The 17,684-nt window shown below is 44.0% G+C and overlaps 1 protein-coding gene across 1 annotated transcript in view; it reads left to right on the plus strand.

Annotated features, from left to right (window-relative positions):
- The first annotated feature begins 11,810 nt into the window (after nucleotides 1-11,810).
- MICALCL (MICAL C-terminal like) overlaps nucleotides 11,811-17,684 on the plus strand; it is a 79,691-nt gene continuing 73,817 nt past the window's right edge. The window contains exons 1-3 of the mRNA XM_006865824.1: nucleotides 11,811-11,814; nucleotides 13,384-13,564; nucleotides 16,417-16,595. Of these exons, the coding sequence (XP_006865886.1) occupies nucleotides 11,811-11,814; nucleotides 13,384-13,564; nucleotides 16,417-16,595 (364 nt within the window). The remainder of the gene's footprint in view (nucleotides 11,815-13,383; nucleotides 13,565-16,416; nucleotides 16,596-17,684) is intronic.

The following is a 17,684-nucleotide window of genomic DNA, read 5'->3' on the forward strand; positions in this document are numbered from 1 at the left end:
AGCCTTTTTTCAAACAATTGTAACAGGAGATACAACATGGCTTTGCAACTACGATCCTGAAAACAAAGCCCAATCAAAGAAATGACTACCAAGAGGTGGATTGGCCCATTAAAGCAAAAGTGGACCCGTCAAGAGCAAAGATCATGGCAACAGTTTGAGAGTATAGTCAAGGCATTTTGCCCTGTTGATATTCTGGAGGATCAAAGAACGATAGCATCTGTTTATTATGAAAGTATTTTGAGAAAGCGAGCCAATGTTCTAGAAAAACGTCCAGGAAAGCTTCACTGCAGAACACTTCTTCCTCATGAGAACACTTCTGCCCCCTCCTCTCATCAAATAAGGGCAATTTTTCAAGAATTTCTGTGGGAAATCTGTAAAGCACACCCATTTCTCTTCAGTTAACAATGTAAAAAAGACTGAACTGATACGGTTCATTTCCTAGGAACTTCAGTACTTTAGGGCTGGACTAAATGGCTGGTATCATCCCTTAAACTTGTTGGGGCTTATGTTGAGAAAAAAAAAAAATGCTTTGTATTTTATTTTTATTTTTTTAATCTCATTTTTCCACAAACTTTATGAAGTCCTCTCCTAAAGACCAGTATCATTGTACTTTTTATTTGTAATTATTTTTTTAAATTCTATATTATATCATAGCCACTCAGCCAGCCAGCCATATTATTTAAAAGATAAATACATTATACTCTATTATGTTAAGCTGAAACCAAACTCACTGCCATCAAGTCAATTCTGATTCACAGACACACTATATAAGGTTTCCAAGGCTGTACATTTTTACAGTAGCTGGTGGGTTTGAACTGTTGATCTTGTGGTTAGAAGCCCAAACAGTAGCCCACTACTCCACCAGGTTACTCTATGTTAATGGGCCCATAATGTATAAAGATGTACTTTACGATGATACCAATATAAAGGGAAAGGGATGGAGATGTATAAAAGTAGAGTGTTTATATACTATTGATTGAAGTTGTTGTTGTTATTAAGTGTCATTGGGTCAGCTCCGACTCATAGTGACCCTGTGTAGGGTTTTCAAGGAAAAGCTGGTGGGATTGAACCGCTAACCTTGTGGTTCACAGTCTAGTGCTGATCCTACAGCATCACACCAGAAGTGCTCTTAAGATGGTATTATTCATTCTAGATTGTTGTACGTTTATAATGTTAAATGTAATCACTCAGGTAACTACTAGAATATAGCTTTAAAATAAACAGAAAAAAAGGAAATAGAAAGTATATGCTAAATTAACTAAATGCCAAATAGTAAAAATAAGGCAATAATGGGGACATAAAGTATTAAAGATATTCAGAAAACAAATAGCTAAGTGCTAGTAGAAATAAGTCCTTCCTTATCAATAAATACTTAAAATGTAAGTGGATTTACCTCTCCATTTAGAAAGAGATTGGCAGAATAAAATTTTAAAATATATTGCCTAGATTGTGCAGTAGTGCTAGCAGCTTCTTCCTTCATTTCTCAGCCCTTGTGCTGAGCTGCTACGAATCGCCTCCTGGCGAGCCAAATAGGAGCTGGAAATGGTCATCATTCCATGAACATTCACCACTGGGGAAAATGGTTGAAGCCGACCGCCCTGGAAAGCTCTTCATTGGAGGGCTCAATCCAGAAACCAATGAGAAAGCCCTGGAGGTAGTATTTGGCAAATATGGACGAATTGCCGAAGTACTCTTGATGAAAGACTGTGATACCATCAAATCAAGAGGATTTGCTTTTGTCACCTTTGAAAGCCCAGTAGATGCCAAAGATGCAGCCAGAGATATGAATGGAAAGTCTTTGGATGGGAAAGCTATCAAGGTGGAACAACTAAACCAACATTTGAAAGTGGCAGGCATAGACCCCCACCACCTCCAAGAATCAGAGGCCCATCAAGAAGCCTTATACATGGAGGAACCAGGGGACCCCCTTCATGTGGGGGACACATGGATGATGGTGGCTATTCCATGAATTTTAACGAGTTCTTCCAGGGGACCACTTCCAGTCCTCACCACCAGACCAATAAATAACATCATGATAGATGGAGACAAGTTTGAAGTTGTTGAAGACTTCATTTTTCTTGGTTCTATCATCAACACTCATGGAAGCAGCAGTCAAAAAACCAAACCATGTAGTGAATTAGGCAAACCTACTGCACAAGACCTCTTTGAAGTGTTTAAGAGCAAAGATGTCAATGAGAACTAAGGCATGCCTGACTGAAGCCATGGTATTTTCAGTCACCTTAGATGCATGAGTAACTTGGGCGGTAAATAAGGAAAACCGTTGATGCATTTGAGTTATGGTGTGGTGTTCAAAAATATATATTAAAAGTACCATGGACTGCCAGAAGAGGTACAACCAGACTGCTCCTTAAAAGCCAGATGGCAAGACTTCACCTCTCATACTTCAGACATACTATCAGGAGTACCCAGTCCCTGGAGAAGGCATCATGCTTGGTAAAATGGAGGCTCAGTGAAAAAGAGGAAGACCCCCCAAAGGGATAGATTGGCACAGTAGCCTCAGCAATAAGCTCAAGTGTAACAATGATTGTGAGGATGGCACAGGACTGGGCAGTATTTTGTTCTTTTGTGCTGTCGCTATGAACCTACTCGACAGCACCTAACGACATATATTATCTATATGTGATGAGGTCTAGGGTGGCACTGTAGTGTAAAGTACTGGACCGCAAATCAGTTTGAACCATAGGTCACTATGAGTCTGAACTGACACAATGGCACTTAACAACAACAACAAATATATGAGGGAGCTTCAATAAGTCCATGGAAAAATTCCATTGTCTTCTAATTCCATTTTTTTCATGAACATTCTGAAGCCCCCTCATATGTTGTCTTCAAGAGACTCACTTAGATATAGGAACAAAAGGAGGTTGCAATCACAACTATAAAAAGAGATGTTGTTGTTATTAGGTGCCATTGAGTCGGTACTGACCCATCGCAACCGTATGCACAGCAGAATGAAACACTGCCCGATCCTGGGCCAGCCTCACTGCTGTTGTCACGCTTGAGTCCATTGATGGAAATATTAACCAAAAGAGAGAGGATGGTTATGTAATCATCAGAAAATATATATATTTTTTGTAATTTAAAAAATGGTTGCAAGAGTCAAATAATGACATTAGATATTGATAAAAGATTGAATCCATTAAGAACATTTATAAATATGTACACACCTAATAAAAGAGTCTAGTATTTTTAGGTGTGTATATATTTACCAATGGTGTGTAGTGTGTTAAGCATTGCGCTGCTAACCACAAGGTCAGTGGTTCAAATCCACCAGCTGCTCCAGGGGAAAAAAATGAAGTTTTCTGTTCTCACAAAAGATTTATAACCTTGACACTTTAGGGAGTAGTTCCACTCTGCCCTGTGAGTCACTGTGATTTGGAATTAACTCGATGGCAGTAGGTAACAACAGAGTCTCAAAATATATGAACCAAACATTGACAGAGTTGAAGGAATAAATAAATAGGCAATAGAGTCCTGGTGTGGCGCTGTAATGCACCACACTGCAAAGTCATTTGAACTGCAAGGTCCGCCGTTCAAGCTCACCAGCTGCTCCTCAGAAATCCTACACAAGGTCGCTATGGGTCGGAACCGACTCAACGGCATTTCACAACAACAACAGTAGTAGTTGGAGACTTCCAGTCACCACTTTCAATAATAAATAGAACAACCAGGCAGAAAATAAAGAAACAGAAGATTTGAGCAACACTTCAAATCAATTAGAACAAATAGACATAGAGCGAACACTCCACATAATAACATTAATTGACACATTCTTCTCAAGTGTACATTAAACAATATCAGAATAGATCAAATGTTAGGCAGCAAAACAAGTCTCAATAGGTTAAAAAAAGATTGAAATCATGCAAAATATCTTTTATGTGTACTATAGAATGAAACTATGGTAGTGTAGTGGTTACGAATCGGGCTGTGAACCTTAAGTTCAGCAGTTCGAAACTACCAGCTGTTCTGCGGGAGAAAGAGGAGGCTTTCTGTTCCCGTAAAGATTTACAGCCTCGGAAACCCTGTACAGGGACGCTATGAGTCAGAACCGACTCCACTGCACTTAACAACAACAACAACAATAGAATAAAACTAAAAATTAGTATCAATAGGAAAACTGGAAAAATTAAAACTATATAGAAATGTACCTACTCTTAAACAGCCAGTGGGTCAAAGAGGAAATTACAAGTGAATTATACAATACCTTGCGATAAATGAAAAAACACCCGAACTTAATGTTGTTGTTGTTGTTAAGTGCCGTCGAGTCGGTTCCGACCCATAGCGACCCTGTACAGGATTTCCGAGGCTGTAAATCTTTACGGGAACAGAACACCTCATCTTTCTCCCGCGGAACAGCTGGTAGTTTCGAACTGTTGGCCTTAAGGTTCACAGCCCGACTCATAACCACTACGCTACCAGAGCTCCTTACCCGAACTTAGTAGGACACAGTAAAAGTTGTGTGCTACAGAGGAAATGTGTAGCTGTAAATGCCTACATTAAAAAAATAATATCTCAAATGAAGAGCCTAATTTCACACCTTGAAGAACTATAAAAAGAAAAACAAACTAAGCCCAAAGTTATCAGATGGAAGGAAATAATAATAATTGGAATAGAAAGAACTGCAATGAAGACTAGAGAAACAAATTAACAAAAGCAAAAGTTGGTTCTTTGAAAAGATAAACAAAATTGGTAATTCTTTAACTAGAATGACTGAGTGAAAAGGAAAGATGAATAACTGAATTTAGAAATATTCAGGATCATCTGTAACAAAATTCCAGCAATATTTTTCTGCAGAAAGATAAAACTCGTATTAAAATTCATAAGTTTGAAGGGACCCGAAATAACCAAAACACTCTTAAAAAAGAACCAAAAAATTGGAATAGTCATACTTGTGGATTTAAAAATTTATGGCAGAGCCATGGTAATCAAAACAGTGAGAGATTGAAATCAGAGACATATGGACCAATGAAATAGAAGGAGATCTCAAAAGAAACCCTCACATTCATGATCCATTATTTCTGACAAGTTGTCAAGACCATTCAATGGGGATGGTCTCTTCTCCAAAGGTTGCTGGCAAAGCTGAATATCCACATGCAAAAATTAGACTCCTAAACCATGTTATAAAATGTACCTCAAAATGAATTAAAGACCTCAGTTCAAAAACTAAAACCAGAAAACTCAAAAAAAGAAAAGACAAAGATATATTCATGAGATGGAATACGACATGAAAAATAAGTAAAAAAAAAAAAAAATATAGACCATTGGTGTTCATCAAAATGAAATGTGCATTAAAAGGCACTATCAAATGAGTAAAAAGATAGTCCGTGGAATTGAGAAAATATTTGCAAATTATGTATCTGAGTTTTGTTTTCAGAATATATGAAGGGGCTTCAAAATATTCATGGAATAATTCCATTATCTTTTAATTCCATTTTTCCATGAACTTTCTGAAGCCCGTTGTATCATAAACTCTTAGAACTTAACAACAAAAACTCACCCCAAGTGTTGGCAGAATGTGAAGAGAGTAGAACCCTCCAACATTGCTGGTGGGATCCTAAAATGGTACAGCTGTCGTGGAAAACAGTTTGGCAGCCCCTCAAAAAGTTAACGGAGAATTACCATATGACCCAGCACTTCTACTCCTAGATATATACCCAAAAGACTGAAAATGGGCTCAAACGGATGCCTCTATGCCAATGTTTACGGCAGAATTATTCACAATAGCCAAAGGATGGAAACAACCCAAATGTCCATTAACAGATGAATGGAAAAACACCATATGGTATATTCACACAATGGAATAATATCCAGCCATAAAAAGGATTTCTGTTACAGGCCACAATGTGAATAAACCTAGAAAATTCTAATTGAAATAAGCAGACACAAAAGGATAAATATTTCCACTTCTGTGAACTTTCTAGAATAGACAAATTCCTAAAGGCAGGAAGTAAATGAGAGACCAGGGACTGGGGGAAGGGAGGAATGAGGATTTACTGCTAGTAGGTACAGAGTTTCTGTCTGCGGTGTGAAACGTTCTACAAATAGTCGTGATGATTGCATAACATTATGAAAGTACTTAATGCCATTGAATTGTGTTCTTAAGAATGACTAAAGTAGTCATTGTTTAGGTCATGTGTATTTCACCACAATAATAAAAAGTTCTAAGTAAATGTGATAAAGCAGTAAGTACTTCAAAATGTTCTTACTGGGTCTTCAAAAGAATGTAAATTGTGCTGTACCCATGAATTAGTAAAGAAAAAATGAACCCAATGGTAAGGGAGGGGGAAAAAAAAACACCAAAAACCAAAAACTCAATCTGTAGTATTGAGCAGAACACATATTGAAACAATCTTTTTGGAAAGCAATGTGACAACAATTATTAAGATCCATAAAAGTGTTCTGAACTCTTGGCCCAGTAATTCTACACCAGGGAATTTATCCCCAGGAAATAATCCAGTAGAAGAAATAAATCTCGGTGCAACTTGAATAGTAAATAGAGTAAGTGGGTTGACTACTGTGGGTGGGCTGGTCTCCTTTATTTCTGTGGGACTCATTCACTTTTACAGACTTTTTTTCTTAAATTCCTTAAATAAGTAAAAGAAACCAATGCTTCACAAAGCTCTGGGGCCAACTATTATAACTCTGGCATTTACTGTGTGCCAGCCACAAGCAATTGGGCTGAGCCATTTACCTTGTGGTACCTTCTCATCAGCTGTTATTGTCAAGTGCGGTTGAGTTTGTTCCGACTCATAGCAACCCTTTATAGGGTTTCCTAGGAGCGGCTGGTGAGCTTGAACCACCAACCTTACAGTTCAAACAACTTTGCAGTCCAGCTCATTAACCCACAGTGCCACACCAGGACTCCTTCTTGTCAGTACTGATACGTAAAAAGTTCAGGGTCTGAAAGAGGTGATTCTAGAGCTGTGTGTTCACCCGGGACCCTGGCACAGCGTCATGTGCCTGTTCTGAGGGGAAGCTTGGCATGTGATATGGGCCTAGACTTTGTACTCACACTGAGTGGCATTGTGCAAGTCCCTTCTGTGAACTGAGGACAAGGATGCCCCTAACTGGTTGCTAATGAGTCAACTCCAATACCTGAAACCCCATGTATGCCAGAGTAAAACTGAGCTCCACCAAGTTTTCAGTGGTTCCCCTGGCCAGAGCGCAGCAGGATAGCTACACCCCACCATGAGTGTGGGCCAGAGTCCCAGGGCTACCTGTCCATTTATTTGTCCCCTGAAGGTCCCTGAAATGTCATCCCTAGTAGTACACACTGAGTGTCACTCTTAGAAACTCCCAGCATGGTAGTGGCTCTGTCTTTGGGTGCCAGTGCCTTTCTGTTTTAAAGGGCCATGGAGGTGCTGCAAAGGAACTTGGAACTGGCATAGACAGATTCCAACCCCCACCCCGCAGTTGTGACAGTAGGTGGCAGGACCACATGCTCCAGGCCCCTTCCCACTCGGAGTTATATGGCGTTTTCCCCTCAGACATTAGAAGAGGGTAGGGGAAATAAACTTAGCATGCAGGACGTGGGCCCACTTGCTCCCAGATATGTTGTCCACACCTCCTCTGTTCTGTTCTGTATTGTTAAATGCCGTGAAGTCGGTTCTAATTCATAGAAACCCTGTATAGAGTTTCCAAGGGGCAGGTAGTGGGTTTGAACTGCTGACCTGGTGGTGCTATAGGATAAGCGATCCAGTGCTTATCCTAAGCACCACACCAAGAATCCCTGCTCTGTATTGTTGTTGTTAAGTGCCATTGAGTCTGTTCTGACGCATAGCGGCCCTGTATAGGGTTTCCGAGGAGCAGCTGGTAAACTTGAACCACTGACCTTGCAGTTCAAACTGACTTTGTAGTCCAACGCATGAACCCACAGTGCCATACCAGGTGGGATATTGGAGGGGGATAAAGGGAGAAGCTGGAGTCCTGGTATGGAGCTGTAGAGTAAGAACTGGGTTACTAACCAAGGTCAGCAGTTCAAACCCACCAGCCGCTATGAGTTGGTCTGCCTGCAGCACGGTTAATGACTGTGTCTCCTCCCAGGTGATGCTCAACCTGTGACCCTAACTCCCTCTGTGGTTCCTGCTCCTACAGGTGGCTCTGGACTGTGTTTGCACCAATTCTTCTCTTGGTCTCTGTAGCCAGTGGCTTCCTGCTATTTCTCATCTCTGGATTCCTTCTCAATCCGCATTAGGATTCCAAATTTCCATCACCATTGTAATTGCAGACATGTGTCACTTAACACCCACAATGTATAGCTGAACTTGGGCATTGTGAGAACACCTGTGTCCTCAGGTGCACTGGCTACTGTTGGCCCATGACTTGGTTAGCTCTGGCTTTGGTTGCCTGAGGTGAGCATTCAGCCATGTCCTACCCAGCAGTTACTCCCCTCTCTGCTAAGCCAGCTGCAGGAAAGGTCAGCTCACTTGTGAGAACCAGCTCGGGGAGGGAACTTGTGGGCCACGGGGGGCGAGGGTGCCTGAGACAGGGCCAAGGCATCCAGCAACATACCTTTCCATCAACGCAGACACAAGTGTAGTCAGTTGTTGCCTGAACAGATATTAAGCAATGAATACCTATGATGTTGTTGTTAAGCGTCGTTAAGTCAGTTCTGAATCATAGCGAACCTGTGTAAGATTTCCAAGAAGCGGCTGGTGGGTTTCAACTGACAACCTTGTAGTTCAAATCAATCCTATGGTCCAGTGCTTATCTTACAGCACCATACCAGGACTCCCATATACCTGTAGTTTCTCATATTAACTTTACTCTGCTGAACTGAACTTGGACTATTTTCCTGACAGATACATTCTATTTCTCTACTTGATTTTTATACATTTTTTCTCCAGAGAGAACAGTGGACAAGAGAGCAACCAGAGCCAGTGCTGATTTTAGCAGTTAGGAACTGTGTGACTTTGAACAAGTGAGATCTCTTCTCTGAACCTCTCTTTCTTCATCTATACAATGGAGTTTTACTAGCAACATACAAGCTGATGTGTTGCTTTGATGCCCCTGGGTAGAAGGGCCTCCAGAGTTGGGTAGATGGTGCCAAGCCCTTCACCTGAATCGGCAGCACAGCCTTGCTAGAAAAGAACTCAGAATGTGTCTGCTGGTCTGTTCTGTGAGGACAGCCATTCTCTGGCCCTGCCTGGCTCTGCCATGTTTGTAGGTGGGCCCAACCCCAGCACTTAGAATGTCTGAAGTCTCATCCTTCCTGGGGTGCAGATATCTGGTCAGAGTGCTGATAGGACATTGGTGGCAGCTGCGCTGGGAGTTGGTAGTTCTTCCTCCTTACCCTCTCTGTTCCCACAAATCTCTTCCCCTGGCCTCCTGCAGTCCTAGTTGTAGCCGTGGAGTCTCCTCATCAACACGGGGAACTTCAGGCAAAGTCTAAGGCAGAAAGCAACCAAGTCTGGGGAAGATAGTGTGGCGTGGTAGCGTGGGCACTCAGCGCAGGTCAACTCTGGACCCTCACCTGGAGCTGGCCACAGATGGCCAGAGGCAGCCACAACCCACGGGCCTGGATCAGAGGAGGGGAGCCAGTAGTATCTGTTGAATATTCAAGTACTTGGGCATGTAGTTCATATGCACACTTACCTACACAGATAGAACTCGGGTATAGAGTCGGGTGTCCGCTCTAATAATTTGTGTAACAAGCTTCTTCCATCTACTTGCCTTGTGTATGTGAGTCTGTGGGTTGGTTGGGTGGTTCTGCTTCAGACTGTAGGTCTGAGGGTGGGCTGGGCTCACATGGGATGGGACAGGCTGGGTTCCAAGCTGTGGGTTGAATTCAAGTTTGTTCTATGTGCTCTCAATTGGGAATCTAGGCAGCAGGTGCCATAGCCATCTGGGACAAGCTCTTTTCATGGCATACTGGCATGTCAAGGCAAGTCAAACCAGAGAACATGTTGAAAGCCTCCACTCATATAAAATCTGCTAACTTTGTACTGGTCAAGACAAGTCTTGTGGCCACGCTGCAAATCAGTTGGGCAGGGAAGTATCTGCCTACTCTAATGGGTTATTGTTAGGTGCCAACGAGTCAGTACCAACTCATAACGACCCTATGCACAACAGAACAAAATCTGCCTGATCCTGCACCAACCTCAAAATCTTTGCTATGCTTGAGGCCACTTTAATGGAAAGGACTGCCAAGTTACAGGACAAAGCGTGCATCTGTTACAGGAAGCAAGTGAAGAATTAGGGGCATTCTAGCCAATCCTCCAAGAACAAAGGTCACATGCACTGGGTGGGCATTTGTGGTTCTGTTGTGCTCATTGGCATACATGAGCATACATACAATCCCCCATGCACTGCCAAAAAATGACTATGCCAGCGTCCTCAGAAGCAAAAAGAGGATGATACACTTAGAGGGTTGCATTGGATTTTTTAGCACTCAATCAAAGTAATGTGTAGCTGTGATGATGATGGTGGTGAACACGATGGAGCATGTCATTCAGTTCTGCTTCTCAATTGCCTCCCTTCCACAATTATACCAAAATAGACATGTTCCCACACAAACGCACCAACGAGTTGGCACACACTTCAAGAGTTACAAATTGGTAATCTACTTACAGCCTAGATCTACCTGTAGACATGATTTTCTGTACACTATTTTAAAAACTTAAGACAATGCACATCAAAATCAAATTTTGCTAAAGTAATTGGGTGTGCCAAGACTGAGCTCAGGTCCTGAGTGGATTAGAGTCATTTCTTTGGGGAGGAAGGGGAGAGAGGGGGGTGGCAGAGTCAGAGGTGACCTTGGAGTTAGGAGAGGGCCTTGACTGAAGATGGTGTTGACCGAGGAAGAAATTCTAGAAGGGAAGCAGAAGGTTCAGAGGGTGATGGACTCAAATTGGGATATGTAAAGTTCAAGGTCCCTGAGGGGGTTCCAGAAGAGATGTTCTCCAAGAACTTGTGCTTGTGGGTCTAAATTGAGGCAAGAACTCTGGGCTGGAGGTACTTTATGGGTCTTCTGAGAGCTACTTGGGAAGCAGATAATATCTCCCAGAGAGAATGCAGAGACTGAAAAGACAAGTGGACTCCAGTGGAACCATGAGTAACCACAACTTTTCAGGACAAACTAGAGCCTAGATGGCTGAAAGGAAACAGCTGGATAGGCAGAGGAGAGAATGTCCCCAAGATTAAGGAGGGGTCCTATGGGCCAATGGTGGCAGGAGGATGGCAACGAGAAAGTTGACTAGGGACTGGGAGTAGAACTGGGATTTGAGTTTTCTTAAAACAGAAGAAGCTTCAGTTCATTTAAATATTTTAGAAAAATAACCAATAGAGAAAGAAGTTAAGGACTCAGGAAAGAGAGGAGATAATGACCCTCCTAGGGGAAGGTGCCAGAAGGGGGAAGGGAGCCACGCTGAGGCGGCTTAGAAAGGAGGCAGGACACTTGCTTCACTGTGACCGGACAAAGAGGTCACCTTGCTAGTTAATGGCCAAGATAGAGAGGAGATTCAGGCTGCCTGCTTTTACTCCTCCGTTCATTCATTTATTTGTTCAGCAAATATTTACTGAGCATCTACTCTTAACCAGGAACAATTCTACCAATAGACAAAACATGGAAATCACTGTTTACATGCTAGTTGTTGTCTTAAGTGCTGTCAAGTCGACTCATAGACACCTCATATAGGGTTTCCAAGGAGCAGCTGGTGGGTTTGAAATGCCAACCTTGCGGTTCAAACCAACCTTGCAGTCCAGTGCTGATCCTACAGCACCACCTCAGGACCCCATACATACCCCATAAATGAGAATTTTTTATAGTTCATTAGAAAACACAACGTGCTATGCGTGAGTGGAAGCAAAACAGGAAAAGGGAATAAAGAACATGTAATCGCAGTGAGAGACACTGCTGTTGTGTTTATGATTACAACCTAACCAAGCATCCACTTATAACATCTCTTCCTCAAATGCCTCCCAGCTTCCTGGCAGGATGTGGGTGGTAGTTTTAAATAGCATGATCAGAGTAAGCATCATTAAGAAGGTGACATTTGGTCACAGACTCAAAGGCAATGATTATCCCATGCATGCAAATATCTGGGCAAAGGTTGTTGTAGGCAGAGACAAGAGCCAGTGCCTAGGTCCCAAAATGGGAGCAGGTCCACAGTGCTAGAGGAACACCAAGGGGGCAATGTGACTGAAGCAGAGGGGACAGGTCAGTACCAGGAGATGAGGTGTAGGGGTCACTGGGAACCAAATTGTGTAGGACTTTGAAGACCACAGCAAAGACTTCATTTTTTAATTCTGAGTAAAATGAACTGTCATTTGGAGAGTTTTGAGCAGAGGAAAGGCATGACCTGATTTCTGTTTGAATGGGTCACTGGCTACTGTGTTGAAAATAGAAGTGGAAGTGGCAGAGAGGGAAAGCAGAGAGGCCAAATAGAAGGGGATTTCCAACACGCAGGCAAGAGATGTGGAGGGGTGGCACAAAGGTGATGGGAAGTGAACTGGATTCAGACCTGTTGTGAAGGTAGCGCCAACAGTGTTGGCCAGTGGCTTTGAGTGCAGCCTAAAGGAATGGAGAGATCATGGTTCATGCTCTGGTTTCTGACTTGAGTCAGTAGAAGGCTGACGTTTCCATTTTCCTGAAATGGGTATACACTTGGGGAGAGATGAACAGTTCCATCTAAGCATGTTGAGCTGAATGTGTCTACAAGAGGCCCAAGTAGAGAGATGCCAGTAGGTCTAGATTCAGGCTATTGTTGTTAAGTGCCGCCAAGTCAGTTCTGACTCGTATCGACCCTGTATAAGGCTTCTGAGAAGCAGCTGGTGGGTTTGAACTGCTGACCTTGCAGTTAGCGGAAAAGTACATATCCTATAGCACCACACCAGGACTGGATCCATACAAACTTGGAAGTCATTGATGTCCCAAAACCATCTAAATCACTTGCCATCGAGTCAGTTCTGATGCACAGCGACCCTGTAGAGGATTTCTATGGCTGTAAATCTTTACGGGAGCAGAAAGCCTTATCTTTCTCTTGGGGAGCGACTGGTGGGTTTGAACTGCCAACCTTGGGGCTAGCAGCGCAGTGCTTATCCCATAGCGCCACCAGTGTTTCAAGCCTTGAGACTTGACAGTAGCAGTTAGAGCCTAGGGGGCCCTCTGACCATTTTAAGGCCTCCCAGCAGAAGTTGGGTGATGCAGAGATGTGTTCTAAAGGCTGGGTTCGCCTGGGCTGAGTGGTGGGGCTTCAGCCATGGCACAGAGGACTGGGAGGTCAGGCTTGGAATGCCTGCAGAGCTCCCAGATCTGCCTCCAGCACCCCTTCCCCCAAGTCCTGTCCAAACTCCTGGAGGAGCAGTTGCCCTCTGGGACTCTTCATTCCCACCACCTCTCTAGATCTGTTCTCCTCTCAACAGATACACCAACCTCCCCCAAGAAGCCAAAGAGTGTCCCTGAGCCTGAACCCAGTGATACGGAACCTGGGGCCGCATCTCCCCTGCCCTCTGAGTGGACCTCAGTGAGGATCAACCCTCAGGAGGACTTGGTTGGGCAGGATGTGCTGGCTGTATGTGTCATGGTCAACTGTGAAGACAGCAGGTATGCTCAGGGGATTGTGGGGATTGAGGGGGAGGACAGGGGTTGCAGGGGCAGGACAGCATTCAGGATCTGTGACCTCGTGCCTCCATTTCCTAATCTATAAAGTGGGACAACAGTAGTGTAGGAGTTGTAAGGCTCAGAGACTAATGTGTGAAACTGTGCAGAACAATGCCTGGTACCACACCCATTACTCACTTATCCACGCGGTAACAAGCCACGCAAAACCAGTGCTACGTGAACATGGAGGATGACTACATCACCTCGTAACAGCCAAACCACTGAGAAACATGGTGCAACCAGAGAGGCACATACCCATCACAGCCAGAGTTTTTCTCACCTCGCACCTCAGCATTTGTTACTGCCAGATGCATGTCATTAACGTGCAAAATAGTTGCACAGTAGATTTTTTTTAAACTATTGTCTTCAAGGCAAAATGTCAGATTACACGATAGTTGTTAAGTGAGGAGCAGGTGTGTGAGAGCCAGCAGTTGGTTCCACTTCCTTTTTCCATGAAGGCAGTTGTAATCTAGGCTGGATGAGCGATGTTTGGCAGGTGTTACCGATCACAGGGCTCTGTGGGATCTACCCCCTGTAACACGAAGATATCTGGTGAGGGGAGGAAACTGAGAAATGAAGCCCTGCTGCCTTTGCACATTATTTCTCACAGTACTGTCCTTGCCACCTGAATCCCTGGAGTGGTTGTTAGAAACGTTGGCCCCTGGCCTTCCCAGACACACTGAATCTATTTAGGTGGCCCATTAGCAAATAGGCACCAGGTTCTGAGGCTATCACAGAACTTTCATTCAAATAGGATGGATGGCTAGATATATGGATGGATGGATAGATGGTAGATAGATAGATAGATAGATAGATAGATAGATAGATAGATAGATAGATAGATAGATGATACATAAACTGCTATAGATACATATATAGGTAGGTAGATAGATAGACTGGTACACTGACAGTTTATAGATATATAGATGATAAATAAACTGCTTTAAATAGATATATACAGGTAGATAGGTAAGTAGATAGGTAGGTAGGTAGATAGACAGTTGATATAGATAGATAGATAGATAGATAGATAGATAGATAGATAGATAGATAGATAGATAGATAGATAAATTAACTGCTATAGATATATATGTAGGTAGATAGTTGATAGATAATTTGGTGGTGGTGGTTATGTGCCGTGGAGTTGGTTCCGACTCATAGCGACCCTGTATAGGGTTTCTGAGGCTGTAAATCTTTACAGGAGCTGAAAGCCTTATCTGTCTCCTGTGGAACAGCTGGTAGTTTTGAACTGCTGACCGTGAGGTTTGCGGCCTGATTCATAACCACTACGCTACCAGAGCTCCTTTGATAGATATATAGAGAAGATAGATAAACTGCTATACATAGATAGATAGGTAGATAGATAGACAGATGGCAGATAGCTGATAGATATTTAGATGACAGATAGACAAACTGCTTTTGTGTTCACTCTGACTCATGGTGCCCTAATGTACAACAGAAAGAAGCACTGTCCACACTTGTATCATCCTCACAAGGGGAGACTCTTGCCCTCACTTCTCCTGCACTTCCTCCAGCAATTGATCCCTCTTGATGACATGCCCCAAACACGCAAGTCAGATAATGCTTTGTTGTGAGCCTACAGTTTGCACTGACTCATTTTTGGATGTAGATCACCAGGCCTTTCTTCCTAGTCTTTTTAGTCTGGCAGCTCCACTGAAACTTGCTCCCTTTGGGTGACCCTGATGGTATTTGAAATGCTGGTGGCATAGCTTCCAGCATTGCAGCAACATGCAGCCATCACAGTATGAAAAACTGATGGATAGGTAGTGGGTAAATAGGGTTGTTGTTGTTATGTGCCATGGAGTCAGTTCTGACTCATAGTGACCCTGTAAAGTGTTTCTGAGGCTGTAAATCTTTACAGGAGCAGAAAGCCTCATCTTTCTCCAGCGGAACAGCTGATAATTTCAAGCTGCTGACTATGAGATTAGCAGCCCGATTCGTAACCACTACACTACCAGAGCTCCTTGTAAATAGGGGAGCCGCCCATTAAGCAAAGAGTTGAAAAAAAGAAAAAAGCTCGCATATGTGCCAAGTAGAAAAATAACTTGCTCTCACTGCCATCAAGCCAGTTCTGACTCATAGTGACCCTGTATAGGGTTTCAGAGGTTATAAATCTTTATGGGAGCAGAAAGCTGGTGAGTTTGAACTGCCAAACTTGTGTTTATCCTATAATTCCACTGGAGCTCAGTGGAGAATAGAGATGTAAATAGTAACTGGTCAGTTCCTTTAGACTGGGTGGCCAGGAAAGGCCTTTGTAGCCTTGATATTACTACAATAACACTGGGAAGCAAACCAGCCCAAAAGTTAGTGAAGGAAAACCAGCCCCGTGTGTGACACTCCCAATTCTACAGGTCAGCAGCTTGAACAAGGCACATTTGGGTGGTTCTTCTATTCTCAGGCGACTTCCTTGTGTTTGGAGAGAGGGAGGCTAATGGGGTGCTCTTGGGCCTTCATCTCCAAACTGGAAGCTTAGGCTGGTTCACATGGCTGTCAGAGAAAGAGTAGAACCTGTACCCTCTGGGGACTTGGACTTGGCACAGTGTCATTTACTTTGCATGTGGTCGGCCAACATAGCTCACAAGGCCAGCTAGGACTCAAGGGGTGGGTCACAGAGCTTACAAACCCACTGTCCTGTCCCAGGATTCCAGGGTCTGCTATAGGCAGTGGTCAGGTAGTGTGTGTGTATGTGTGTGTGTGTGCGTGTGCGTGTGCACGTATACACACAGGGCATTCTTGGGCTCCTAATGTGTCCTCTCTCTCCTTTCTCCTTCTAGCTCTGAGACAGAGTCAGACTGTGAGGATGAGGTCCCCTTTGCAGAACCCTATGAGGAAAGACCCCAGCAGCTGGAACCCCCATCCCTACCCAAGCCCCTCACCCGGCACATCTCCCTTTGTAAGACTCTGAGCGAAGCTGTCTCTCCACGGTGCCCTGAGGAGTCCAAAGCTGTGCACGGTGAGCAGAGCGCCTGTCTAAATGGATTCTGGCTGGCTACTGGGGTGTGGGAACAGGTGGGAGCAGAGGCACCCCACAGCCCACCAGCAAGGCCAGTTTGCTTTTTCATGCAGAAGCAAGTTTCATTACGTCTAACCCTCAGGCTCAGAGGTGGGGGGCTGGAATCCTGAATACTGTGGAGTATAAGGGAGAGGACTGTTCCTAGGCCTGGCACCCTTCTCCATGAGAAGCTTTAGAACCCCAAGTGGGAAGACTATGAGGTGCCTGACTGGCTGTTGTCTGTCTCCTGGCTCCCTTGTGCACAGCTCCTAAGGACTAGGTAGCCCACAGCACTGAGAGAGGGACGGGGGCTCAGTGGCTGTGGGAGATCCAGCAACCCTGGGCCACACAGAAGGGGTCAGCCTGGGGCCTCCTGGACACTTAGCTGGGGCAGCTCAGGAGCATTGACCAAGGCCTTAGGGCTGGTGGACCCTCTGGAAGGTCACCTTGATGATGATGTTAGTTACCAGGGAGTTGAATCCAACTCAGGCTGATCCAGGTGAGCAGAGTAGAACTGCCCCATAGGGTTTTCAAGGCTGTAACCTTTCGGAAGCAGATCAGCATGCCAGTCTTCTAAGGTGCCTTTGGGTGGGTTCAAACTGCTAACCTTTCAGCTGGAAGTTGAATGCTTCACCATTTGCTCCACCCAGGGACTTCTGACATTCCTACTTCATGATACTAAATGCACTTTTGTTGGAAACCTGTAACAGCCCAGGACTTTCACATGATATTGTATGCAGTCCAGTTGATTCTGACTTATAGTGACCATTTAGAACAGGGCAGAACTGCCCCCAGATGATTCCCTAGGCTGTAATCTTTATAGGAGCAGATCACTAGGTCTTTTTGTCTGCGGAACTACTAGTGGGTTCAAACCTCCTGCCTTACAGTTAGTAGCCAAGCACTTAACCATGGCGCCACCAGGGCACCTACTTTTCACATGTGTGGTCCCATTTAATCTCCAGAACACCCTGTGGGGTGTTAAACCCCTTCTACTTCTGGTAGCATAGTGGTTACAAATCGGGCTGCTAACCTCAGAGTCAGCAGTTCGAA

The sequence above is a fragment of the Chrysochloris asiatica genome, unplaced genomic scaffold (assembly GCF_000296735.1).
Source record: "Chrysochloris asiatica unplaced genomic scaffold, ChrAsi1.0 scaffold00083, whole genome shotgun sequence".
Taxonomy (NCBI): domain Eukaryota; kingdom Metazoa; phylum Chordata; class Mammalia; order Afrosoricida; family Chrysochloridae; genus Chrysochloris; species Chrysochloris asiatica.